General features: G+C 39.6%; 1 protein-coding gene across 2 annotated transcripts in view; it reads left to right on the top strand.

Moving 5' to 3' along the window:
• The window catches only part of LOC122988729 (voltage-dependent R-type calcium channel subunit alpha-1E), a 104,600-nt gene that overhangs the window by 37,481 nt on the left and 39,482 nt on the right, over window positions 1-27,637 (top strand). For both annotated transcript variants that reach the window (XR_006404871.1, XM_044361293.1), the window contains exons 5-8: window positions 3,157-3,262; window positions 3,405-3,544; window positions 26,215-26,318; window positions 27,388-27,546. Coding sequence is in view for 1 of the 2 variants with exons in the window: in XM_044361293.1 (XP_044217228.1) it covers window positions 3,157-3,262; window positions 3,405-3,544; window positions 26,215-26,318; window positions 27,388-27,546 (509 nt within the window). In the remaining variant the exon portion in view is untranslated. The remainder of the gene's footprint in view (window positions 1-3,156; window positions 3,263-3,404; window positions 3,545-26,214; window positions 26,319-27,387; window positions 27,547-27,637) is intronic.

Raw genomic sequence — 27,637 nt, forward strand, 5'->3', positions numbered from 1 at the left:
AAGGGAGCAATTTATGTTGTAAATGCTGTGCATATGCCTCTAGAGTAGGCTTAAACTTGAGAAAGCCCATTCATTCCTCTCTAACTAAATTGCATCCTTGCATGAAAAATGAAAATGGAAAAATTACCAAGGAAATGACCCTAGTGTCCCCAATGTACTTACGGTCTTACTCTCATTTATTTCCAATTACAAAAACAGTTTTTCCGCTTATTGCTTGCTTTTTTACTTCTTTAGTGAACATTTTAGAATGAATGTAGCTGAAGAATATGAGACCAGTGTACACTGCAATGCACAAGTTCATCTAACCAATCTGCAAAACATCAGGCATGAGGCATGCTCACTTTCCTGCTCTGGTTACCTCAAGGCCATTAGCTTTAGAGCTGTATATCTACCCACCTCTATATTTCCTGACCTAGAAGTGAAGATAAGAGTGGCTTTGACTCTGAGTTGACACGGTTTACTTCAAGGGCTGCTGTGTATAAACAGGGCTGACTGAACTATGGCCACATTTATCCTCACAATTGATCCTCAGAAGCAGGCCACTGACGCGTGGAGGTGATGAGAAATTGCAGACGGATTGGAGTATGTCATATATTTGATGCAGCAATCTGTTTAATCCATGAAGTTGTTAAATAACAGCACAATTTAACATTTTGATAACAGCACAGTCTAAATTTTTGATAGAGATTTAAGTTGTAATGTGTCAGTATTTCATTCCCTAATGTTAAATAGAGTTAATTTTACTCCAAATGGAGATTGTACCCCAGGCTTTGCTCTATGTTTGTATATATAAAGCTGCTCTCAGCTTCACAGGTTTCCAATAAGCCAGGCTCAGATGCCCGTGATTCATTTATGATTTTCACCTCTATGTAATAATAATCACAGGGGCGGCTTGGATCCAATCTGGGCTCGAGCGTATTCACAGATGCACAGGGCATCACACTCCGTCTCCATGTCTATTTTTACACGCATGTTTGAGGAATCAAGGCAGAGCGCCAGCGTCACTGTGACTCACAGGACTGCTCACGAGACGCCTCGCTGCTAAAGCTGGTAGACGATCCGTGATCCACGTCACACACCAGCTGACATCCAGAACAGCGCTGAGGAAGGGAAAAGAGTTTCACTTTTGGAGTTTGTAACTTATGGCAAACTGGGTGTGAGATTTCTAGACAATTGTGCAATTTTGGAGGAGCACTTCTTAAAATCTTCGAGATGGGAATATCATCAGTGTTTTTGGAGGCTGTTCAACACACTTCTTTATTTTCATTACCAATTATATGAATGTATTCCTTTTTTCCTATTTAGAAATGATTACACTTACAATAAACTGTTGCCCATTTTCTCAGTGATACCCTTGACATTATGATAAAGTAATTTATTCGACTGATACTAATCTGTTATTGCTCTTCAAGATGTGTCATGTAGTGGTTAAAAGCCTGGTGTACAGCATTTAGCTGTAACCCCAATGTGTGTGCATGTTTGTGTGCACATGTAACCACAGAGATAGTTCAGCTGCCCAGTAACTGTCTCATAGCATTGACTTTTGGCTAGAGGAGAAACCCGTTGCCGTGGATACCTCTCTCCTCTTTCTTTCCATCTTCATTTTCTCTCCCCCCCCCCACTTCGTACCTCTCTCTCTTTCCCTCTCTGTCTGTCCCTCCATCTCCTCTCTCCGCTCCTCCTGTTTGTTGTGTGTGTGTGTTTGAGGGAATGTAGGGTGTGGCGGCTGACTGCTGCTGAGAGCTCTCAGTGAGGCTAAAGTACCAATAGTTATTTTAGGGGAATGAATCAGATGCTCTTCAGCTCTTAAAAATACAAAAACAAACTTGAGAACAAACCCTCATGCTGAGACAGATATTATGTCATTAAAACACATTTAGAAATTTGTTTTCCTGCTCGTCTTCTCCCGGTTGCTGATGATAGCTACTATGGTTTTGTTTTTCCAAAAATCTCTCTGAGTAAGAGAGAGAGAGTGATTAACTTGCAAGCACTGAGTCAATCTGTGGCACAGCCCAGGTTTAAGTTAGAATCCCTGCGGGCTGGTGGGAGTAAGATTGTATTTGCTCTGTTTATTTAGCTTCTCATCGCTCACATGTCCCTGAGTAACCCTGCTGGGTGCAGCTAGCTGCCAGCGCAACATCGATCCGTCCTGTGTCAATCTTATTTGGTCTCATTGCCTCCTCCTCACCTACCTGTTTCTTTCTGACTCTCTATATAACCATCATCTTCTCCTCCACTGATCACCCTTCTTCCCCCGAATCACTTTCTCCTGCATGGTTCGTTCTTTCCTCTTATCTCTCTCTCTCTCTGCTACCTCCTTTCTTCCGCTCTCTCCCTGTCTCCTCTCTGCAGATTTAAGCTCCCTTCCTTCCTACCTCTTCTGTACAGAACCAGGAGAAAGGGGACTGCCCACGCAGAGCATTAGATAAAGAGCACATTGCTGGCTGTAGCTCAACCTCAGAGCGGCAGGAGTTGAACCGACAACCAGTGCAGGTCCCATAGCACAGGCTGTGAGGCTTGTAGTAAGAGTGACCCTGTTTATTGGATCACGTCTCAGGCCCACCCACTCATCTCTCCTTGATAAGCCTTCTGTTGCCTCGTGTTTCTGTGTGTGTGTGTGTGCGCAGGCAGAGGTGTGTGTGTGTGTGTGTGTCCCTGTCTGTTGCAGCTGACCTCAGATAAGGTTCAGCCTGTGTCTGGTTGTGTCCGCAGCTCCAGGGCTTATAGAATGCCAGGTTAATTTTGTTTCATACAGAGCAATCAATGTTAATGTCTATTTATATGACATTGTAATTGCAGTGCAGGCGTGATTTACTGTAATTAACTAAAACATTTTTAAATCCTGTATCTGAATGTTAATTAGTGCTCTCTTTCAGAGAGCACAGAATTTATGCTCTGTATCGATATATAATATGACTTTTAGTGCCATTTATTATACTTAACATATTTCCTGAATGACTGTTATGCTCTGATGAATAGACAGCAATGCATTTGTGTTTTACTGTGAGCTATAAACCTTTTTAGAGGTTTCCCTGTTTCTATTTGGTGTGAATCTATTTACTCAATCCATAAGTCACTAAAATCTCTTAAATTGACATATATTAACAGACAGTTAACATTTGGTCAGTCAAAAGTTCCTTAACGTCAACCTTCCACTCCGTTTGAGTACATGATCCTCGCCACTATCATCGCCAACTGTATCGTCTTGGCTCTGGAGCAGCACCTGCCCGGAGAGGACAAAACACCCATGTCCAAGAGGCTGGTGAGATACTCACACATGGAAACATCTGCACACACTTCTCAATCTTCTGTCAAGCCGCTGAAAACATCTGAACTGTGTTTGATGGAACCTACAGATCTAACCAGTGTGATTATCTGACTGCTCTGTTGCTTTGCACTAACAGGAGAAGACAGAGCCCTACTTCATAGGGATGTTCTGTTTCGAGGCGGGGATAAAGATCATCGCCCTGGGCTTTGTATTTCATAAAGGCTCCTACCTCAGAAATGGCTGGAACGTCATGGACTTCATTGTAGTCCTCAGTGGGTGAGTTGAACTGTGTGTGTGTGTGTGTGTGTGTGTGTGTGTGTTGCTCAGTATTTGGATGCAGAGCCTTGAAAAAGGATTAGTTGTCAATTGAAAGGGATGGTTATTCTGTGAGATTCAGTACATTCAAAATACCCACTGCTTTCATGTTTTTGGAGGTTTGGATTCACAGCTCGCAGTTATCCCAAACACGTTGAGTTGCTCAAGTTTGACAAACAGTTTGAATCCATGTTGTTTCTTGGTCTTTGCTGAGTGTTAAAGCCTACACACTGGACATTTGTACCTTCATTTATTAATCTGCATCGCCAAATTATAAGTGAACCAGGGCCTGTAAACAAAAGTCACACAAGGATGTTGTTTAATGGACAGAGTTTTGGTGACTTTTCACCCTGGCCTTCACCATCAGAGCACAGAGGTACAGCTCAGAAGCCCAGAAAGACTTTTAGCCAAATGCAGATTGTAAAAGAAACTGTGGTAAAACTATGAAGAGAATATCTGTTATACTTGGTCATTTGATGTACTGTATATGTGCTTGATGAGCAGCTTTCAGTGAAATAAATGGTCAGCCATGTTAGGATACCTCGTCTGTCTAGACACCTCACCATTATGTTCTGCCTCTTTTTTATTCATTAAAGTCCCCCTCCACTCAAAAATGTGTTTTGCATCTTGTTGCAGAGTTTGAGATTAAAAAGCTGTTTTCACATTTATCTGCTGAAGTGCTCATTTAAAATCTGATTCATGATTTGTGGCATTGCATCTAGTTTGGGGCCAATCATGGTCAAGTATTCAATTTACACAAGTTTGATGTGAAAACTTGAAACTTCCAGTACACATATACTGAGAAATTGGTTTTTCAGTGAAGTAGGAGACATCTTGTGTGCAACAATTAAACTTTTAAAATTAAAAAAAAAATAGCATATTCATAGACTTTAAATTTTTAATGAGGGAGAAGGAGTAGATGTCGTATTAAGAATTTTAACGAGATATTTTTTTGTGGAAAAAACATATTAGACACAAATTATTATTCAAAGTCGAGTATTTTGTATAAATCTTAAAACATGTCTGGAGGGGATCTTTAATCAGAAAATCAAAGCTGCTGAATATTCTCAAACTAGTGCAACAAAACTCTTGCTATATGTGTCCAAATGGCCACTACATTCCTCATTCCATTGAATTTCTGAGGTTATTATAGAACTATAGAGTATAAGTGTTTCACTTTGAATTTGGACACTACTGTAGGTAACAGATAGAGACTGATTTTGGGCAAAGTTACTACCTGAACATATTGTTGGATTAACCTGAACACAGATGACTGAGCTGAAGTGACGTCACAAGCAGCTGTGGCCTGTTGTGCGTTGGTTACAGCTTGCAAACCATCACCTCACTTACAGTTCATCGGTTACATGGCAGTTAAGGGGGTTGGGGGGGTAAGTTAGTCTGTTCTGTGGGGGAAATGTGTCATATTAAAGGGCATTTTACAGCAGATACAGCAGGAGCTTCGCCGTCAGAGCGGAGAGAGGAAATGTTTATGGTTTCATAGGAGGAGCTTGATGAGACAGCAGATTAACCTCGACACCCCTCTCTCTCTCTCTCTCTCTCTCTCTCTCTCTCTCTCTCTCTCTCTCTCACGCACACACACACACACACACACACACACACACACACAAATGAAATATTAATCAATTCACAGCGCAGAAGTACAAAGGGTGGCAGACAGGGTTCTTAGAGAATTCTACATGATTCTGGCTGTTCCATTATTGATGAGCCGAGCTCGGCTTGGTTCTTAACGATACTCCACTCACTGTTGGAGAGGGGAAGGATGCAAGGTCAGAGGAGAGAGGGATGTTATGAATGTTGGTAGAGAAATAATATGGTCAGAGTTCCCAGCATCTCTAGCTTGTTGATCATGTGACAATGCTTGAGGATACTCAACCCCTCAGTGAGTTACTATATGGCCAAAATTAGAGGCTTAATTAAAACACAGTGAGACAGACACTTGTTAATGGATTGTTCTAATCTCACCTGCCTGAATGGGGGCTGAGAGGAAGAGGCCAAAGACTGCCACAGTTCTCCCAAGGGTGACAGATGCTGTAATCAGACTTTACCTTTCAGTGCACGCTGTTTATAGATCAGGCAATACTTATTGATGTGTTGGTTTCTTCTGGTGCAGAGGTCATTGTGTGCTGAGGCTAAAGTGATCTGACTCAAACATAAATAATGCTGACTTAAAAGTATCTGCATACTCTCCAAAACGTGTTTCAAATGGCATATACAAACACAAACCTTGCTCAAAAATGTCTCTGTAATTTCCTGAATCATTATTTGGCAGCAAGATGAAGGTATTTTTCAAAAGAGTAAACAGCAAAGCATTTATTTTTCCTTCATGTCTTGTGGGTTGAACTTGAGCCACCAATAGTGACTTATAGGGATACATGCACGATCTGGATGAAATAGCCTCCCAGGTCTCATTTTATTAATATTCTGCATGATGAAGTGAGCTGTAGATATATCCCTCTCTAAATTATCATTCTGGCCACAGCAAAGATAAATTAATGAAAATGTTCTCGCTCTGTCTCGCTCTCGCTCTTTCTCTCAAACATCATTCATCCTAGCACACACACACACACACACACACACACATACTCACTCACCTGTAGTATAGGCTGTCACTCGAGGTTTGCAACCTTACTAGACAGTGAATGAAGATTATGAGATATGGTGATAATATTAGATGAGTCACCAGTGCTGTCAGTCAGTTAGTAATTAGGAGGCCTCTGCAGACTGGAGGGGTCACAGACTGTGTAAGTAATTCATGACAATACGCATGCAAAAATTGAAATATTTCATTTCTTCTTTTTCTTTTTTTTCTGTTGGGATTCTTCTATTATTCATTATTATTCATATTGGATTAGCAGAATTATGGATTAGAATTAGAATTTCATTACTTGTTAAACTAAGAAACACTGTGGTTGTGTGTAGCGTTACCAAGAGGAGCGTATGAGAATGAGAAAGGAACAATTGAACTAAAGTGGCAGCTACTGTACAAGAGAATGACAAAATTGCTTAATGGAGCAAGTTAAAATCACACATTTGCCTCAAAAGGCTTTACAATCTGTACATCATATGACTCCCTCTATCCTTAGACCTTGATTAGGATAAAAGGAAACAGAAAAACTCCCCTCAAAAAAAAACCTTTAAAGGGAAAAAAGGACAAACCTCAGAAAGAGCAGCAGAGGAGGGGTCCCTCTCCCAGAACAAGACAGACATGCAACAGATATTGTATATACAGAGTAGACAGAAAGTAACAATGTTAAAATTACAATATGGAAAACATGAAGCAAATAAAGTGCAAATATGTGTGAAGAATATGAATCAGACATCAAACAACTTCAGGTGCAGCCAAGCACTGGTACGATCTACTTGATTAGTATCTGCGTCTTATTCAGAGTCTGAGACCCACACAATTTGTAAGGCAGTTGATTAAAACTTGTGGTATAATTTCTTGAAATTACATAAGATGTTTTGAATTCTTTATGAAGCCCGGAAGATGAAGTGCTCAAAAGCCCATGTAAACTTTACACTGATGTGATAAAATTGGAAATAAACACTTTGAGAGTAATTTATGGTCTTACACAGTGGCGACGGGCACTAAAGGCTTCTGGTTACACACACAAGTGCAACTTGTCCCTTTAAGATTGGTGTGCAGCAAGAAACCAAGAAATTTTCAACTGCACTCAATTACCACTTTATTACATCCTAATTGATCCCAGTTAAATAGCCCTGCAGTAAATCCAATCTTTTGTGAAGCATATAATTTTGTTGACGTCGTGCCAGAGAGGTGTTGATTCAACTCATATGATTTTACTGAGCTAACTTTGATTGAAGGTTTATTTTACACTCTGAGCCATGGAGGAGGTATTGTAGAAAATTTTGCCAGTGGAGGCAAAAAACATGACTGTGAGCTCAGACTACAAAGCACACAAACCTTTCCTCAGTGGATACCCCTGATTCACTCAACATTATGTGTAAACGTGTAATTATGGAAGCATTTGCTAACAGTGTCAACACTGGAGGCCATGATTACCTCAGCAAACCGCCTTGGAGTTTCAAGATGGCCTGTATTACAGAGAGAGAGAGAGAGTGAGTGGGAGGGAGGTACGAAAAAACAGATGGCACTTGCTGTTTCCTTAAAGGCTGTTATCGTTGTAGTTGAGAACTGTGTGATTCAAATTGGAATGGAAGGGCTGTGAGTTTTCTCAGGCTTCAGTCTGATCACACATGCTTCCCCAGCCGGCTACTCCTGCTAAAACGGCAAGCTGTGAGGGAGAGTCAGAGGAGAGGAGGTGATAATCAGGAAAACATGAGGAAAGAAAGTAAAAAATAGAGAGGAGAGAGGACAATGAGAGTGAAGAGAGAAGAGAAAGAGCTGGAGAAAATGAGGAGGTTGCCTCCATGCGTAATCGTACGTGCTAATTGGCACCTTGGCAGTCTCGTTCGCTGGCAAGCCCTCCATTAGACTGGCAACAGTTGGCAGAGGGCGACGCCCACCAAGGGTTTGTGTCACCACTATGTGCAAGACACTCAGGGGGGGATGGGAGGGATGGAGTTAGACTCAGAGGGAGCTAATGAGAAAGAAAGATGAGGAAGCTGGACGTTTTCTTCATGGCTTCGTGGAGAGGAGAGGAGAGGAGAGGAGAGGAGAGAACGTATTTTAGGTGTCCTTTAGAAAAGTTTGTAATTGGAAAAGCTGAGAGAACCAGAGAGGACAAAAGGATGGTGTGAAGAACAGATGACATGGGAGGAATTTGATCTAACAAATACATAAGATACTGTATCTCCTGTCATGGCGTCAGCTAAAGTTAAAGACATTATTTTTTCAGGTTTATACATAGTTTAGAAATATATGAAATTGTATAAGATATATTAGTTACCTGCAAGATTTTAGATGCCTCAAAGCAGGTGAACATTTCAGATCTAGTTATCTTCTCATTCGGTGCTCTTTTATTGCAAAATAGCCCTAAAGATGGAAATGTAATTGTTCATTTTAAATGTTAAACTTGCAGACCTTTAGAAAATATTTTCATTGCAAAATCCACTTTAAAAAAAATGTTTTATTAGTTGGTATGCGGTATGGAGCAGAGAGGAAATGAGGGGGAGAGAGTTAGAGAGATGGGAGATGACATGCAGCAAAGGTCCCCAGCTGGACTCAAACTGGGGACATTGTGATTACAAGCAGTCAGCTAGATTACGGTTTGCCCAAGCAGCCCTCTGGTTAAGATGCATAACTGCAATGTCTGCGGTTCAATTCCCAAGGTGGACCTTTGATGCAAGTCGTTCCCCACCTCTCTCTCTCCCCTCATTTCCTGTCGTCTCTCTACTGTCACTATCTAATAAAGGAATAAAAGATGCCCTCCAAAAAAAATCGAATTAAATAAACCATTACACTTCGAGGACGCCTCGAATGCCAAATCTTTATTGAATAGCAAATCACATATTGATCCACTCAGTGAAACTGCAAAAGTTTGTTTAGTTCACAAATGATTTTGATCCTCTATCACTTTTCAAATAGTAATAAGCATTTATTTTCATCTCTTGGTATCAATCATGAGCACCAATCATGTTTTTTTCAAGTTGTGGATATTTTAATATGAATTTTGGTGACCGTCTTGTCATGTCTGGTTGTGTCAGACGTTTCAGCCCAAAGTGTTAATTAACAGAGACAGACAGTGTTTCCTTTGCTGTGAGAAAAACATATTTGTTGATTGTTGCTTATTTGTACTCTATTACCATTGCAAACTAAGAGGGAAAACCAACATGAGAGCCAGCAAGATAAATACAAGAATATTCAGAGTCTCTTAGTCTATGTATTTACATTTTAATTTAGATTTTCTCCATTTTATATCCATCTCTTCCCCTGTCTTGTCCATTATTTTTCCTCTTTCCCTTCCTTTTCTTTTCGTTTCCTCTAGCTAAGTTCTTCCAGGTTGAGCTTTGCGTGATATTATCTCAGAGAAGTTGTCAGGTTGTGAACATATTGTCACAGTGTCTGTTTCAGCCACAATGTACCTGACTTACTGAAAGCTGAAATCACAACATGTCAGCTGTGTGTATGTGTGTGTATGTGTGTGTGTGCAGTCGTGTGGATGAACCAAATGTGCCACTACTGCATGTCTTTTAGCCAAGCAACACCTTCTGTCTGTTTGGCAGTCATACACCTGTTAAAACTGACTATTTCATACTGTCACACACACACACATACACACACACACACACACACACACACACACACACACACACACACACACACACACACACACACACACACACACACACACACACACACACACATACACACAGACCTGTCCTCTCCAATCTTATTTTCCATCTGTTGTCTGATCGATTGATGAGTTCAGACACAGCAGGAGTGGATATGTCCCCATGAGCTGTTACTGTGGTGACTGAGGACCCCACCCCAGGTCAGGCTGTCACTGCCTGCAGTCCTGCTGCTTTCCTGGTCAATGTCTCCACAATTAGACTATAAATCAGGATAGATTTGTCGCATTCATGACATTGCGTCCACAGATGTAGGAGTCTGATGGAGGAATGTGCTTATATATATACCTGCTCTTTATGTGTCTGTGTGTGTGCTAAAAAAAGGAACAGGCTTAGTGCTGGCAACACTTTTCTCTCACTTTTTAACAAGCCTTTTGTTTGGCAAGTCAAACTAAATGAGACATGAATCTGTGAGATCTGTAAGATTAAGAAAAAAGCGTGCGAGGGGCAGAATGTGTCATTAGTGACATTCAAACAACATCCTCCGTGTGAAAGTGGTGTTTTAGCTGTGATCCTGAATTAAGTCAGTGAATAATGATGATGGTGTTGAGGAAATAGATGGTATAACAAGCTCACTCTCTGTCCCTGTATGCCCTCTCTCTCTATCTCTCTGTCTCTCCATCCATCCATCTTGCCTTTTTAAAGAGACTTAGTGGGCCATGAAACAAAGTCTGTGTCGAGGGCCTTCATGCAGTCTGGTCTGGTATCTGATCAGAGAAAATGAGGTGCTACACTGAGATGAAAGTAGTTGTGATGTCAGCTGGGATTCAAGTCGAATTAAATTCAGTTCAGCTACCATTAAAAGTTCCCAAAATCCTGCAAGAGGGTCGAGCTAAATCCACAGGAACGTTTCTCAATTATGAACTGCCAATGTCATCTTAAAATTGAATTTCAGGCAAACAGCCCTTTTGAGAGACCGTTTCTAATTATCTTTGATTAATAAAAAAGCGTCCAATTTCATTTACAGTACAGTAGTTTTCAGTCTGACATGTGTTCCTCTGGTAAAAGACTTGCTTGACAAAATACAAGAGGGAACACAGTATTCCCACAACTTAAATTGTTGTTGAATCTCCTCGCAAGGAGTTCAGAGTGAAATTGCATGTTTCAGAGTCAGACAGAGATGGAAGAGCAGCAGGTGTCGGCTCTGGGCTTGCAGCACTGTACGCACTGAGCTGAGAGAGGCTGACACACACATGCTGCACTGGATGAGATACAGCTCATTTTAAATGATGTATGTCAGTGTGATATCCAGAAATGTTATAACATAAAACAGTGGTAGGCAGAAAGCAGCCCATGAGCCAAATCTGGCCCTCCAGCAAAAACTAAAGTTTCCCTTCAGTTTACATAAAACCTTTAAGAGGATTGTTATAAAAGTGCTGTAGGTCATGTAAATACAAGGCTTGTACAGTATAATAATCCCAATAAATATGACTTTGTAACATCTAATGATAATCATAATAATTCACTCAGATGTAGGGAGACAAACTGAGACCATTGTGCTGAAACAAAGTGTAATAAACTTAACAGATAAATAACACAAGAAATAATAAAATCCACTTAAGTTAATCCTTACATACTGTTCAGGTCAAATATGATGCACTTTTACATTTGAGAGCATTTAGCCTGAAATTTTATGACTTTTCCTAAAGTAACTCAGAATATATAAAAATGGAAATATTTAAATTTTTTGAATTTTGTGCAGCTGGTACAATTTTTTTGTACATAGAGGGTCTTCTGGGTTAAATTTGTATTTATTGAAAAAAGAAACACCATTCAAAAATGTAATACATAAAAATCATGACTGTTATATTCTCCTGTTTTAGGTAAAACAGGACCATATGTGTGATTGTTAAAGTTTTTTTCCATAAAAAATAGTTGTAAAACCTGAAGAATAACTCTCTCTGCTCTCTGAAAGCTTCATTAAAGATTAATCACTCATTTAGTGATGACGTATTTATGAATACAAAATGTATTTATGGTACAGAAATTTATTATACAGACTAATTATGACGTGATACTGTGAAGGGTCAGAATATTAACAGTATGTAAGGGTTTAGATGAAACACATACCCTGTGAATTCAAACACAGTTTTAATAAATATATAATAATAAAACACTGGAAACATATAAACCTACATGTAAAACATTGGTCCCCCAATGAATAATGCTGATGTATAGGTTGAAACTTGTATTGCTGTTACAAAAAAATCCTCATTCCAAGATACCTCCACAATCAAAACAATATTTTTCCTCTTTTTTTTTGTTTCACAATAACTTATTATTATCATGGATTAGAAACACCGGGAGAGATGTAGTGATTATATGGCCGTGGGTCTTTGTTTTAACCAGCATAAGATGTCTTCTCAGAGGTGTCAGAATCAACCGTCATTGTTGTTGGCAAGAGGAAAGTGACTGCTCTGTTACAGCCACAGTTTCCCTGCAAATGTAGTAGGAGTTATTTAATTACACACTCCATATGGGCATGTGTGGAGCAGAGCTAATTTGAAGAGAGTGTTTCTGGACTTTTGCGAAACGCCTGTCTCCTCTGTTTACCTGTTTACAGGCCAAAGATGTTTAGAAATATTGGAGCAAGTGCCTCTGACAAGCAACCAGATTAAATGGATGAGTATCCGTAGGGAAGGGATGTTAGGCGTACCAGAGAGAGAAATTCAAAAGACTGCAGGTTGTTTGAAATAGTTCCAGTGTGCAGGGCATCATGGTCCAGTGTGTTGAATTAACAGTGAAAAAAAATATCACTAGTGGATTTTCATCTAGACTAGTGATTTCTTAATGTAGTGAAACAATAAAATCTCACTTTGCCTCAGACTTACACTCTATATTGGGTTAAAGTGGCACTTTTCTACCACTGAGATGAATGCAGGAGCCATCAACTGGTGGTGAATTACACTGATTTACAATGTTTCAACCTTGGAGTCTGGCTGGGGTGGAAATTACATCATCAAATGATGTTCCCATCAATCAGCTGCAAATTGGCATCAGCAGAATAATGTAGCCAGAAATTAGCCTCCAGTCTGATCAATGATTAGACCTTTTGTACAAGGTGTTGTAGATGATTTTTTGAAATGTGTAAAAAGCAAAAGAATTGTAAGTGACTGACAATAAAATGCAGCACAAGGTTTTCTGAGGACACTGTGTTTGTTAGTGTCACTGTGGAGGGAATACTGAAGCAGCTCCTTGAAGTGTATCACTGCCAACAAGCAGCATGTTGCATTTGGCTTTGATTATCTGCAAGACACGAAACAGAGCTCCAAGCCAAAATGCAGTCACCTTTATTTCAGTATCTTCAAAAGAATATGCTTTACATACGATAATAAACAACATTTTCTCTTGATGTTTTCCAGACAAGTTGGCAATCTCACAGAGAAAACCTGTGAAGGTGCTGTAGTCCTGCTTGGATTCAAAATCTTTCTCTAAAGAGCTCGTAAAAAAATGTTGAATTTGACAACATACACAGCCATTACAGTGAATGTCAGATTGTTGGAATCAGACGGCAAAGATGAACACATTTTTTGACCCTTTATCATTTTACTATCCTTTATTTTATGTTTAACTTGCTTGTTGATTTAATATGCCTTCAGTAACCTTCAGCAGTCTTCTTGTCTTGTCCACTTTAGAATTTATTAATAAAAACATATTGCATGGAGGCGCTTTGGTTATATTGTTACACAACATGGTGATTTTCATTTGGTTTTACATGCTGCATGTGAACCTTCGTAACCTATGAAGGAGTTGGTGTGCCACCAACTCATCTCTGCTCTGTGTCAAATTAACATCTCTCACTCACTCTTTCTCTATTTATCTCTTTCACTCTCTTCCAAAAGATGGCAAATAAAGAATTAACCCAAATCAATTATTCATTCTGGACAAACAGCAAACATTTAGCGGACACATAAACCAACATGCAGGTTGATACTCAGCTGATTCACATAAAGCCAGGCCAGTATTTTTGGCTCTTAATACAAAGAGCCGTAACATTTGATCTTGCATAACAACTTGAATATGATGTGTGTGAGTAGGGGTTCAGCGTGTGTGTTTGTGTGTGTGTGTGAAAGCAGAAAAAAGGAGAGATGAGGGGGGAGTTAAAAATGAGAGAGCACACTGTGGGAGGCAGAGAGGCTTATATCAACTGAACCAACCAGAGCAGCACTGTAGGAGTAGCTCCACACAATTCCTTATTCTGTCAAGACAATCTGCTGTACACATACCACCCACTGCACTGTGGGCCACCAGAGCAGTTCTTTTAATTGATCATCTTGCAGAATCAGAGGTCTTACAGAATTGGGAACATATGATTTTACTTTATCCCTGAAGGTAAATACTGTGTTTGACTTTTCTGTTCCTTCTACAGAGAGGTCAGAATGCAGTGTGATGTAATGCAGATGCAAAACTTTGGAGGAAATGTTGACTTCGCTGTTCAGATCAGTTGTTTGCTCCTTGTGCATAAACAAACCGAATCAATTCTTGAAAAGGAGATTTTGCTGTTAAATTGAACTCAGCAGGTTTAATTTTAGGAAAAAAATAATCTACCAAACTCAATACAGCACACTCGTGGCTTGAAGAGATTCAGTGTTTTGCTCAAGGACACTTCAGGAAGAAATCTGTTTGCTGTTAAGAGAGGTAGATAGATGGTCAACTTGTTATACTTAAAAAAAAACCATCTATTATTTATTATCAAAAATCTATTTTTGATAATTAAATGTTGTCTTGAGCAGGTCTTCTTGTGTAATATACAGACACACACACACACACACTACTGCTGGTATTGTCAGAGTCAGAAATGATGATCTGGCCTTGTGGCAAAAATGCCCTTAAAAATATATTGACTCCTGCACATTCACATGTTTTTCTCTGAGTTGTCACATGTGAATGCAACAACTGAGTCACTGGTAGAAATGTGTGAGAGCATGTGACTAGCAGACACTCCACATCCTGGAGAAAACAGGAGCATTTTATTATCAAAAAATAACCCAAAGCAACATGAAACATTAGAAGACATCAACAACAACACAACCAATAGTAAAGAAAAATGTCACCAAACGACTGTGTCATCAAAAAATAAACAATATTGTAAGAACCCTCCTCAGGGTGGAAAGCTGGTGATTACGGGCAGCAGAGACCTCCTGCCTGTTTTTCTTGTTTTGTTATTATTTTGCAGTGTTCACGACGCTTCTGGGCTTCAACCTTTGGGCAGTGGGTGTGGAGTCCCGAGGCAATAACAGCATGCAGGGTTTCAGGTCGGGACTTGTAGTATAGCGACCAGGTTACATCGCTGTCTCCGCCTCTCTCCTCTGCTCCGCTTGAACATCCACAGTCCTAATGAGTTAATTGAGAGTGGGAGCATCAGTTGTCTCAACCTGCTAGGTGATCAAGTACCTGATCACTCTATGTTGGTCTTGACCTTCCAAGCAGGTTGCTGATTACATGGTTTCAGATAATGCTAAACTTAGACAATATCCACAGAAGAATATTAGAAATGTGTCTCCTCACCTGTTCTCCTCCAGAGTGCCTAATTGTGGTTAACTCGTAGATATGCTCACCCAATACAACAGCAAAAAGAAATTGATATGGTGAATGTTGTAAATATATTTGTAATGTGACTGAAGTTTGTAGAACTCAGTACTCCACCAGGAAAGGTGGATTTTCAAGGAAACAAACCTAACTGGAATGGACAGTTGAATATAATGTCGGAGGAAATGAGGATGGCTGAGAAAAGATTTCTAAAGTGTGATGGTAACAATATGAAGAAGCAACAGTTAAAAAGTGAATTTAAGGCTAGACAACAGAATTTGACAGAAAATGCAGGCTTGCAAAGGAAAATATGAGAGGGGGCAAACATTAAAAATAGAACATCTGCAAACTAAAATTTCCAATTTTAGGTAATCTTTTTTCTGTTTGCTTTGAGTATAGCTTGGTTCCCTCTGTTTGGCATAAATCCATAATAAAGCCAATCCCTAAGTCTCAAAATAATGATCCTAGAGTTCCTTTGAATTATAGGGGGATAAGTCTTCTCAGTTGTGTTTATAAAGTCTATTCTAGTATTCTGAATGAGCTGAGCGACTGTATTGTTATTTGGAAACATTTGGTCAATTGGTAGATCAAGATAAAGAACAGAGCTTGTATTGACCACATACTGTATTTTCTTTATCTACTATAGATCATGCTAGAATACAAGAAGGGAGGCATAGTTTTAGTTGTTTTATACATATTCAGAAAGCTTTCGACTTTGACCCTCTCAGTTTCAAATGACTAAAATCTGGTTTAGATGGTAAATTTTATAATGCCTTAAAAGCTCGCTATCAAACGCCAGTTGGATGTGTGCAGATCAGTAACCAACAACCAACAGGTTGGTTTCCAACCCCATCTGGTGTAAAACAGGGGCACGTGCTCTCTCTCACGCTGTTTGCCATCTATATAAATGATCTAGTATTAGACTGAAAATTAGGGATGCACAATATTGGATTTTTTGCCGATATCCAATATGCCGATATTTCCAACTCATTGTGGCCAATTGTCAATGCTGATACCGATATATGCACATATTTTTTTCCAGCTAGCTGAGGAGACTATTACGCATACAATCATAAATTGTACTAAGTATGATCAAGAAAGACAATATATGAAGGAAGAACTTCATATAGACTGGAGTTCAGGAGCTCAGCGTTAAATCTTTAATGAACTTGCCAAGTTGGTGGAGCAGTAGAGTTTTCTTTGAGTTTATTTGACAGACAGGATTAATGCGTAGATTTAATCTCTGGTCCACACTCCGGAGCAGAAGGTGGCAGTAATGCACCTAATAAACTAGTTGCCAACCGCTGTTATAAACCAAAAAGAAGAAGAATTTTTTTCCCCCCAAACAGAGTGGTACAGCCTGTCAGCTAAGATGTTTCCTATCTGTGCAGCCGAACATAGCAGCTCCTCCGCGGACTATTTTACCCTGACGGTCCCAGTGCTTCCTCTGCAGGCTCCACTTCACTCAAGCTGCCCATCAGATCAGCTGCATCTTCCCACTTAAACTGAATAACAAACCTTGGACTTGGTGCTCCGGTTGGATCCACATGGAGAGCCAGGGCTAACGTTAGCTAGCGGAGCGTTAGCCGCAGCATGACCGGAGGAAAGCACAGCCAGCTAGCCTCCACTAGAAGAAGCAGCTGGTCTGAATGAAGTGGAGCCTGTGGAGGAAGCACCGGGACCGTCAGGGTGAAACATTCCGTGGAGGGAAGCACAGTTATGCGGTGGAGGAGAAGGCAACAAATCATCTCATAATCAGCAGAAAATGTTCATTTCGGCTGATACCAATATTTCATTTTAGAGCTTATATCGGCAGATACCGATGACGTGCCCATAATATCGTGCATCCCTACTGAAAATCCTAGATCATATATGCAGATGATGTAGTCCTTGCAGAGACTGAAAATGATCTTCAGAGTTTGTTGAATACTGTATGCCGTTGGTGTAATAAATGGAGATTGAAGATAAACAAATGATAAAACTCAGGTTATGCATTTCAGGAAGAGGGGAGGGTTACAAACTTGTCATGGACTCATGGTTTTTGGACTCTTTGTGTTTTTGTTCTTTTGGTTCCCTGTGTTACACTTCTGTTGTCCAGTCCTTTTGGTCATATGGTTTTGCTCGTTTATATGATTTGGGTTGTATCTTTAACAGAACTGTCTTGCATGATTATTTAGCTTATAGTGTTGTGTACTGAAGTTTATATTCATGTATATTCATGGGTGGGTTGATGAATGCTGGTTTGTCATTAAGAGATTTTGTTTTCTAGGTTTTGGGTTTCCTCTGTGTGTTTTCCTTCCTGTGTTCCTGTACTGATTTTGCCCATCTACACACCTGCCCTGTATCTAACCTCATCAGCTGCTCCCTGTCTGTTCTCCTGTTTCATCACCTCACTCCCTTCTCCTGAGCTTCTCTGCCTATCACCCCACCTGCACTTCCTGTCCTCATTAGTTCAGTTAGTTTTTAAGTCCTAGTTTTCTGTTCAGTCCTGGTGGGATCCTTTGTTCTGGGTTTAGTTCTGTTTGTCCTGTCTGTTCTGAGCTGCCAATTTTGCTTTGCTTGCACACTTGTGGAATAAAAGATACTTCAGTTCCTGTGCCAGCTGTTCTCTGCACTTGGGTCCAATTGCCTGCCAAACCATAACAGAAGGATCCAACCAAGACCGAACAGAAAACCAGGGGGAAACACAGAGCAGGGCAGGGCTAATGAGGCTGATACAGGGCAGGTGTGTTGATGGGCAAAGGAGGGAAAATCAGTACAGGAACACAGGAAGGAAAACACAGAAAACTCAAAACCCAGAAAACAAAACCTCTTACTGACAAATCAGCATACATCGACCCATCCAAGAATATACATGAATATAAACTTAAGCACACAACACTATAAACTTAATAATCATGCAAGACAGTCATTTAAAGATACAACCCAAATCATATGAATGAGCAAAACCATATGACCAAAAGGACTGGACAACAGAAGTGTAACACAGGGAACCAGAAGAATGAAACACAAAGGGTCCAAAAACCATGAGTACATGACACAAACTAAGTTTAAATTTCATATTTGTTCAATACCTCTGTCATACACTGACTATTACAAATACTTAGGACTTACTGACCATCTTACCTTTGAAGAAAGAATGAAAGCCTTATCAGATTCTGCAGGTAGACCGCTGGAAGCTGTCTTTAATAAGGTTAAGCTAAATAGGGATCTTGGTTATAAAATCTATACACAGTTGTACAAATCTTGTGTCTGTCCTATTTTAGATTATGGATTTAGATTATCTATTGTCCATTATATCACAATCTAGATAAAGGCTTTTAATGCCTTAAAATGTCTGCAGAATGTCCCGATTTGTTTTTATGTCTGGTGAAGTAGACTTCAGTACCTGTTTACAGGCCAAGTGTTTCAACAGCTCAATTTGCATTAAATGCTTACCAACAGCATACAAAGGCACTTTATGTTTGATATGTAAAAAGCACAGTAAGTTATGTTTTATAGCTGTAAAGTTTAAGAAGCAGGATTGTGTTGATATTTGGTTTAACATTTATTGACATGTATGGAGATATGTATCTCATTATGTTATTGCCCTTGTTTATTATATTTGTAGTGTCTTGTAAGCTCTTGTGGGCTGGCACCTTTTAATAATATAATAATAATAAATAAATTACCTAAATATGCAAAATGGAAAAGCAAATAATAAAGACTGTCACCTGAAAGCAGCTGTGTGATTGGGGTGATTTGGAACGGGCCTGATTCTTTCAGTTTGTGAATGAAAATCTGTCGGTCCTTGGGGAGAGAAGTGCGTTCCTGGGGTCTTGGGGGATGTGAGCGCATTTACTGTCCTGAATGAGCATCTTTGTGTGAGTGTGGGTCCAAGACACACACTCCGCTCCAGGTTGCGGTTCCCTAAATGAGTCTGTTGATAAATGTTATTAAAAGTCTTTTTCATGCGTCCTTGATAATAGTAAATCCTGTTTTCTTTGTAGGGTTGTAGTGTAGTGATAGAGGCACTGTGGGGGTCAAGCGTTGGTCATGCGCTTGCACTGCCCTCGCTACAGGTCTGGTGTTTTTCAGGTTTAGAGGTCCAATGCTCTCTGTGGGCATACATTTCACACTGTTTGAGCTATGGTGCCATTTGGCTGTCTTTTTTTCATTCCAAAGAGCTTCACGGCCATGTCTGGTGAGCATTGTCCTGATACCAGAAGGGCTGAAGCTTTGTATCTCATGAAAAAGGTGGGAAAACTGTTGTCCTGAGGTTTCGGATCAACACAGTGTTGGGGGTTGTTGTATGCTTCACAGGTCTCGTTATTTTAATGCCTTACGCTTTCCTAGCTGGATACAGCTGCAACAATCAGATGATTAATCAATTAATCTATCAAAAGAAAATTAATCAGGAACTATTTTTATTAACAAATTACTGAGCAAAAAGCCAAATATTTTCTGGTTTCAGTTCTTCAAATGTGAGGATTTGCTGCTTGTCTTTGTCATATGTTACAGTAAAATAAAAATCTTGAGGTTTTAGATCATTATTCGGACAAAACAAACAGATTGAAGACATCACTATGGGCTCTGAGAAAGTGTGAATGCCATTTTGTCTCAATTTTTTTCACATTTTATGGATTAGATTAATTGGCAGATTAATGAATAATGAGAATAAGCGTTAGTTGCAGCCCTAGTCACAAGTCAGGCAAAGGGGCTAAATACTCTCTGAATGAAGGCTTACTTTCTTCTCTGGCTAGTGTTTATGTGATTAGGTTTTAGGTGCAGCGTTACAATACTTAATGTCCATTGTCCTCATACTCTACTATAATCTTTGCAGGACAGAGGATATGTTTTTAATGATTTTTTTTATCTCGTGGTGTGTGCTGCTGGATTCTCTCTGACTGATGCAATCTGCTGCAAACCATGCTGCTGGACTGTACACACTGAAACATTAAAGACTATAAACTGTATGGTATATTCTCTTTCCAACTCTCCAGGAACTCTGAAAAAAATGTATTGCCAAGTATCTTGTACAGTCATTGTTCAACTGACCTTATACTCACATTAAATTACATTAATTACAATCACCTGTGACCCAAACCATGTTTTTCACAAAGATTATGAGCTGAGGCCTTCAGGCAGAAGTTGCAGGTTACCAAACTGTAAGATTAAGAGGTATAAATTTTCCTTAGTTCTACTATCAATCAACCTACTGAACAGTAAGAGATGAAGTGTGTGTGTGTGTGTGTATGTGTGTGTAGGGGGTGACGTTATGGTTCTTATTGGGGGAAATGTGCAATATCTTGGAGAAGGGCATCGTGCAATATTTTTGATGTATGTTTTGGTGTATATTGATCTGTGTGTGACACTGAATGTTAACTGTAGTTTGATTGTACATGTATATGGATATATTGTGTGTGTGTGTATATGTAGAAGCTGTGTCATCTGTGTTCTCTCAAATGCCCAAGACAAATTTCTCTTAAAGGAGACAATAAAGTCTAATCTTATCTTTTCTTTATATTAGACTGACATTACTAATGACTGCATTCCATTTAGATGAGCCAGTTAAAGGTCGTGGTATAGACCCTTTTCACTGCAGACATTTTGACTTGTCAAAGCAGGAAAAGCACAGGTGGAATTAATAATAACTTTATGGAACGGAGCCATTGTTAATGTTATTATTTACATGTGGGCTTCTCCTGTTTTGTCTGCTGTGAAAAGAGTCTATTGTGCATGTTGGTTGGGACAGCTTACACACTCCCACAGGTGTTTTCAATTACCCAGGCTGATTGGACCTCCAGTGAAATGAAAAGTGAAACTGTGCAGGGAATTAAGTGAATCACTAACACACAAATATAAAGGTACGAATGATAAAGGTGTAAGTTAATGTAACTAACTGGAGAGTGAGGGAGATGTCAATCAAACACAATTTATATACAGTCCTGAGAAGAAGTCTAATGAGGCGACACAAGGGAAAAGGTGTGACAAGGTGTTAAGGGGCTTTAATGGAAGAGAACCATCATTAATATTGCAGTATTACATTTAAGAACAATAAAGAAAATTGACATTTCTAGATACAAATGCACCAGAATTATCTTGTGACACCTCTGAGAACCAGCAGCTTAAATAACACATGCTGCACAATTAATATTATTACAATAGTTAGGTGCATTCATATCATATTAGTTAGCAGCTTGACAGTGACACGGAGCATAAGCCACAACGTTATCATTATCATGGCACGACAGTTGTCACGACAGATTTGTCACACAGCGGGGAGCTGTCAGTACTGCAGGATATGTCACTGTTATTCACTTATCATAGCTGACAACTCTGACCCGTGCATCAGCTCGGTTCACTACAGTGTGTATCTCACATAACGCCTGCAGGCCAAGCAAAGATGTTTATGTGTGTGACAGCTCCATGGTGACTAAAAGTGACTTTATTAACTTGTGGATGCAACGGGCACCTGTCAGATGTGTGTTGTTACCACCAGGGTTTAATCAATTCAACCCCCTTGACCCTCTCATGCACCATAGGGCCCTGACTCTGACACAGACTTGTGTCGTCTCTTGGTTGTAAGAGAGAAAAAAAGAGAGAAATTGGGAGAAATCTGGGAACTTTTGGTATTTGGTTGTTTCTGAAATGTATTGTAAATACTCTCTTAGAAATGATCATAGATAAACAAGTGCCTCTAATGCAATAGAAAGCTATAGCTAATAACATTAAAAAAAAAAAAACACTGGCAAAAGGAATAGTCTATCATTTTTGTTCATTTCATTTCATCTTTTAGTCTACACTGTCAGTGTTTGATACCACTGAGTGATTCCATTTAAATCATGAAATACACCAAACCTAATACAAACAATGAACTGATAAATGAATAGTCCTGCAATTGGGAGAAAACTACAGGGAGGAAACAAATTGTCTGCCAAATTGTTCATTTGCGCCAAATCAGCCATATGTTGTGCTTTCCTTGGCTGACTTACATCTGCCACATTCTGTCTCCGGCCTCCAATGTCCAGACGGCAAGAGTGTGCAGTGTAGCTAATGACTGCACAGAACTGTGACAAAGGTTGTGGTTGTTTTTTTGGCAACATCTTCCTGTATATTAATTTTAACATGATTTGTTGATGCACACTTGAAGTGAAGGGTTTTTATCATTCTTTGTTTTAATCTAATCTGCATGAAAGTTTCCTGAGGCCTGTATCACAAAGCAAGTTCAACTTAGTCTGGTTTTCTGTGGGTGAGCTGGCCTCACTGAGCCTCATCAACATCTGCTGTCCTGGATAACTGGTATCACAAAGCTGGCTGTCAACCAGCTCAGTCAACTCTGGCTTTTCCTATCCAGCTACGAGCGTGTTCATGTGGAAGAGGAGGTGTTGTTAATTAAGAGCGACATCATCAGAACCATGAATGAAGTACTTCATATGATATGAGATGAAAAGGTGATACCAAGTACCTGCAGAAAACTTCTGTTTTAGGGACAACAAAAAGTTATATTGCTATGTAGACAAGCCTATAATCATACAACAGAATAATCATACAACAGAATAATAAGATGCAGAAACACCAGAAATAATTTCTAGATATTAAAAGTAGGCTAAGGCTTAAAATACATGTAGGTATTATTACATATGACTTAAGTATAGAGTGAGTATTTTTGCTATTTAATTGGATGATGAAGAAACCATTCTGGATATGTTATACACAAAAAAGGAAAAACTTAAAAATAATGCCAGACTGTTTCTGCTACCAAAGCAAAGGGTGGAAAATGGCTGATGAAGTCTACCTGACCGAAATTTATATATATATTATAATGATGGGAGTCAATTAACAGTGTGTGGATTATTTTTCTAATAAAAGACAATCTTTCGTTTTTATTCCCAGCTATCATCACAGAGTTGTCTCATGTTATTCTGAGCTGCAGTGATGGAATCAGAGTATAAAATCATCCACACCGTCAGTTGTCACTCAAGGGATAAAATCAACTTTGCACAATTAAAATGCAGCTAAAATCATCATTATGTGTTTAGTGTTGTAAACGATCTCTTCGTTTGTTAGAGGCTTTGTTTTAAAACCAGAGTTTAAACAGATAACCTGGAATAATTAACTGTTAACTACTGACCTATAAAAATATATAATGCTCTTTTTTACTTGTCTCTTTATTGTAACTCAGGACTTTTGTCCATGTCGGGATCCTGTAGGAATGACGACTCCTTTTTTCCAGTGATCTGATTGGTCAGTGGTCAGTGTTGACAGGTCTACTCTGGAGCAGGTTAACTGTTTAGCATAAGTTGCCATGGTGATTTATCCTGGTTAAAACTGAACCAGCTTTGTGATAGAATATACAGTGTAGAGACAGTTAGATAGGACAAATTACCTCCCCTTTTTTTAATTTGTGCAAAACAAAAGGATAACAGAAACACCATTTAATGATATGACACATAAAAAGACATGTAGAAAACAACATAGAATATAACAGAAACTGTAAGTTTGTCATTATTGACAGAGGGATTTGCATAATTGTTGCAGTAGTGTAACCAGGGGGAGGATAATGAATGAGAAAGTTTAATGGATTAATGGATGAACAAAAGAATTAATTAATAATGGATGAATGAGAAAAAATAAAAACAAAAACAAACAAATAAAAAAATTAAAAATCAGGACAAATTACTTGTTCAGCACCATGGACAGCTCTTAACAATAGGAAAAAAAGGGAAAAAATTGGTACCTGTCATTTTTGTCATATTTTGTCATGAAGGTGCCCCCTGTCTGGGCATATTTCAGTCAGACTGCCACTGGGTATCCAACAACTCTTGAATGTAGCTGATCAAAACATTTCTGATCTGTATTTGAATTAAGCAGTAATCAGCACTGTTGTTGTACTGGCATGACGGTGACACAAAAGAGCCACAAATTGTGAGCCAGCACATACCATTTTGTGCCTTGCACCTTGGCTTAAACAAGCTAACAAACAAAACACAAAAATCCCTACATGATTTTTTGACTGCAGAAAGGAATGAGTTTTGTAACTTTTAGAGCATCCCACTCCTTCAAAACACAGAGGTTACTGAAAAACAGGGACCAGGACATCCACTGAATAAGAGTGGATGAAATGAGGAAGCCATTTTTAGACCCTCCATCCTCTAGTCTCCATAACAACTAAAGAGCAGCCAGGACTGACTAATGGTCTGAAGAAAGATGGAGAGATGGAGGAAGTGGGGGATGAAATGACAGAGATGGCAGGAGCAGTGAAGGGTTATTGAAGGGGAAAAAGGAGGGACAGAGAAAAGACAGCAGAGGGAGGTGCAGAGTGTCGGTGAACGAAGGTGAAAAGGGGAAGGAGAAAAAATCCAAACGGATATAGTTAGAGGTGTTAAGCTCATGAGGATAATTCAATTTCTATATTTGTGTGGATGATGGTGAGCTATTTTAATTCTTCTCCCCCCCTCTCTCTGTCTCCTTCTTTCTGTATTGTTTCTCAGTCTCTCTCACTCCGTCTCACTTTTTGCCTTCCCCTCTCTTAATTAAATCAGATGACACTCTGTGTCTCCTAACACCAAAGATGGGACTAATTCTCACCACTGTATCACAGAAATGTAATCGGGCCTGCGTTGCTATGTTTCTAGCTGTGTGATGATCATATATGCAATCATCTTAAAGCAAATGAGCAAATCTGAAGATGGTACTTTCACACTTTACTGTACATAAATGATGTGTTTACAGAGCTGCACCCCTTTTACATAATCCACATATCACTTGCCTTCCTTAACATGTGTTACCCCCTTCATATTTGGTTTTAATGTGTGAAATTATTTAGCTATCATCACATAATTTCACTCATTCAGTCAGTTTTATTTAGCAATTATAATATTGGCTTCAAAATTCTTGAATTAAAATTCTGCACCATTCTATCTTCAGCAAAAACATTTTCTCAACTTCCCTTTTCACTTTTTTTCTTTGTTTTTTTCTCATTTCTCCATCCATCTCTGTCTTTCCTTCTGTAGGCATCCAGTTGAAAGGGGAATAAATGTGTGTTCATAGTCAGTGGAAAATAGAGAAGAACACTGAAAGAGTCAGAGGTGCAAGAATAATTGGGAGGGGGGTGTTGGGGAAAAAAACAGGTGGAGGAAGAGAGAGATAAGAGGAGAGAGGTTTAGGGATGAAGAGGAAGACAGAAAGGCAAGTGAGAGGAAAGGAAAGTAGGAGGGCAGACTAATGAGGAAGTGGGGAGGGAGATCACCAGACGTTGCTTTGCTTTTTCTCATCAGTCTGAGGGCTGAAGGCCACAGAGGTGTATTTAGAGGGCGGGGGGAACAGAGGAGACAAAACAAGACAAACAAAGTAAAAATGGAACTTTTGAAGGGCTTTGTGTACCAGATAAAGGGTCGACGTGTTTGCGCATGTGTTTGTCCGTGAGCTTACTGTGTCTCCATGCCTAAGGGTGTCCTGCCTTCCCTTCCCTTGATGGAGCTGCTTTCTTTGTTCTCTTCCTAAATAGCAGTTGTCACAGCCATCCTCCCACACACAGGGAAACAGCCAAAAGCCCCAAAAACATCCTTGTTGTTTTCTCTGCCTGCTGGAGACCCTCCCGTCTTCACACTCCATATCTAAGCAGTGCAGCCATCCTGCGACACTGTGCGCGATGGCATTAGTGTGTGTATGTGTGTGCGATGCCCCATCTTCAACACCGCTCCACACAGCTTATAAAGCATCAAATCATAGCAATAATGCAAGACAAGACAATTAATTCTGCTGTCTTCTGGTTGTGTGTTTGTGTGGGTTTACATGTGCACTTTTGTGTTTGTATACTTGTTTAGGATCCTGGCTGCAGCAGGGGCGCACATGAACATCTCAGTGGACCTGAGGACTCTGAGGGCAGTGCGAGTGCTCCGACCCCTCAAACTGGTCTCAGGCATCCCAAGTGAGTATCTGTGTTTTCATGGCCATAGTAGCCATAGTTTTCCCTTTCATTTACACAGAGCACCTACGCTAAAGAGAGTTAAATGGTTGATTCAACCACATTACAAAGAGAAAAAAATCTCTCACTTATACTTGTTGTATTTAACTATGAGGATAGTTCTGGTTTTATTTTTCCATGCTTTGAGAATGGGATTTTGTTTGTGGTACTCTCACAAAATTGAAAAATTACATTGAATAATCAACAGCAACACCTTTTTACAGAAACAGAGTCCCTTTACTAAACTAAAATTACCTAAATAGATACCACATAAAAGGAAGAATATGCATATAATTTGGTCAAACCAAGCCACAAACAACAAAAAGAGTGCACTCAGTAGGGTGCTGATCTCCGCCAGGTGTGTACAGTCAAGATGGCAGCGAAGATGACAGAAACGGGGATTTATTCATCTCATATCATGCCTAACGTTAGTGTATCATAACATATTGGGTATAGAATTAATCAGCAGATGCTCTGGTTCAAGATGAGACCAAACTTTTCTATGGATGTCAGGTTTTGAGCCACAACAAAGGCCAAAATGCGGCCTGCAACAGACTAGATAAGCCTTATTTTTAGCATGGCCAATTGCCAGATATGCCTTCTGCTATGTCGTAACGCATATCATAAAATGGCGAGGACTGCTGAAAAGACGAAAAAAAAGTCTAAGCTTTATGATAGGCTCATGAGGAATTGTGTTATAAAATAGGTTTTTCAAAAACTGTTAATCACTGCAACCACAAGAGGTCCTTGAGCATACAGTCATAAATGTGCACAAAAAATATTAGGCTGATGAGTGTGCGAGATTAGCTGTGGACAGATACATGGATATACAGACACACGGACGAACACACACAACCAAACGCATGATGCCTTCCAGGCTTACGCCTGGCAGAGGTAATGAACATAAACAAAGCCAATGTCAGGTTGATGTATAGGACTTTTTTAATCTCTGTAAAGGGAGCTTGAATCATTACATGTATAGTGGTTGTGTTTTCACATTAACTCTGCTGGCCACTCTGTGCTCTACTTCCAGGTCTGCAGATAGTCCTGAAGTCTATAATGAAGGCCATGGTTCCTCTGCTGCAGATTGGCCTTCTGCTCTTTTTTGCAATCCTCATGTTTGCCATCATCGGCCTGGAGTTTTACAGCGGCAGACTGCATAGCACCTGCACACCGGAGCCTGGAATACTGGGTACAGACACATTGACTGTATATCTATTCACATTATGCATAGAGACGCTTATATATACAGATACCTGTGCAGAGAATTTGTGCATGTACAT

The sequence above is a fragment of the Thunnus albacares genome, chromosome 9 (assembly GCF_914725855.1).
Source record: "Thunnus albacares chromosome 9, fThuAlb1.1, whole genome shotgun sequence".
NCBI lineage: Eukaryota > Metazoa > Chordata > Actinopteri > Scombriformes > Scombridae > Thunnus > Thunnus albacares.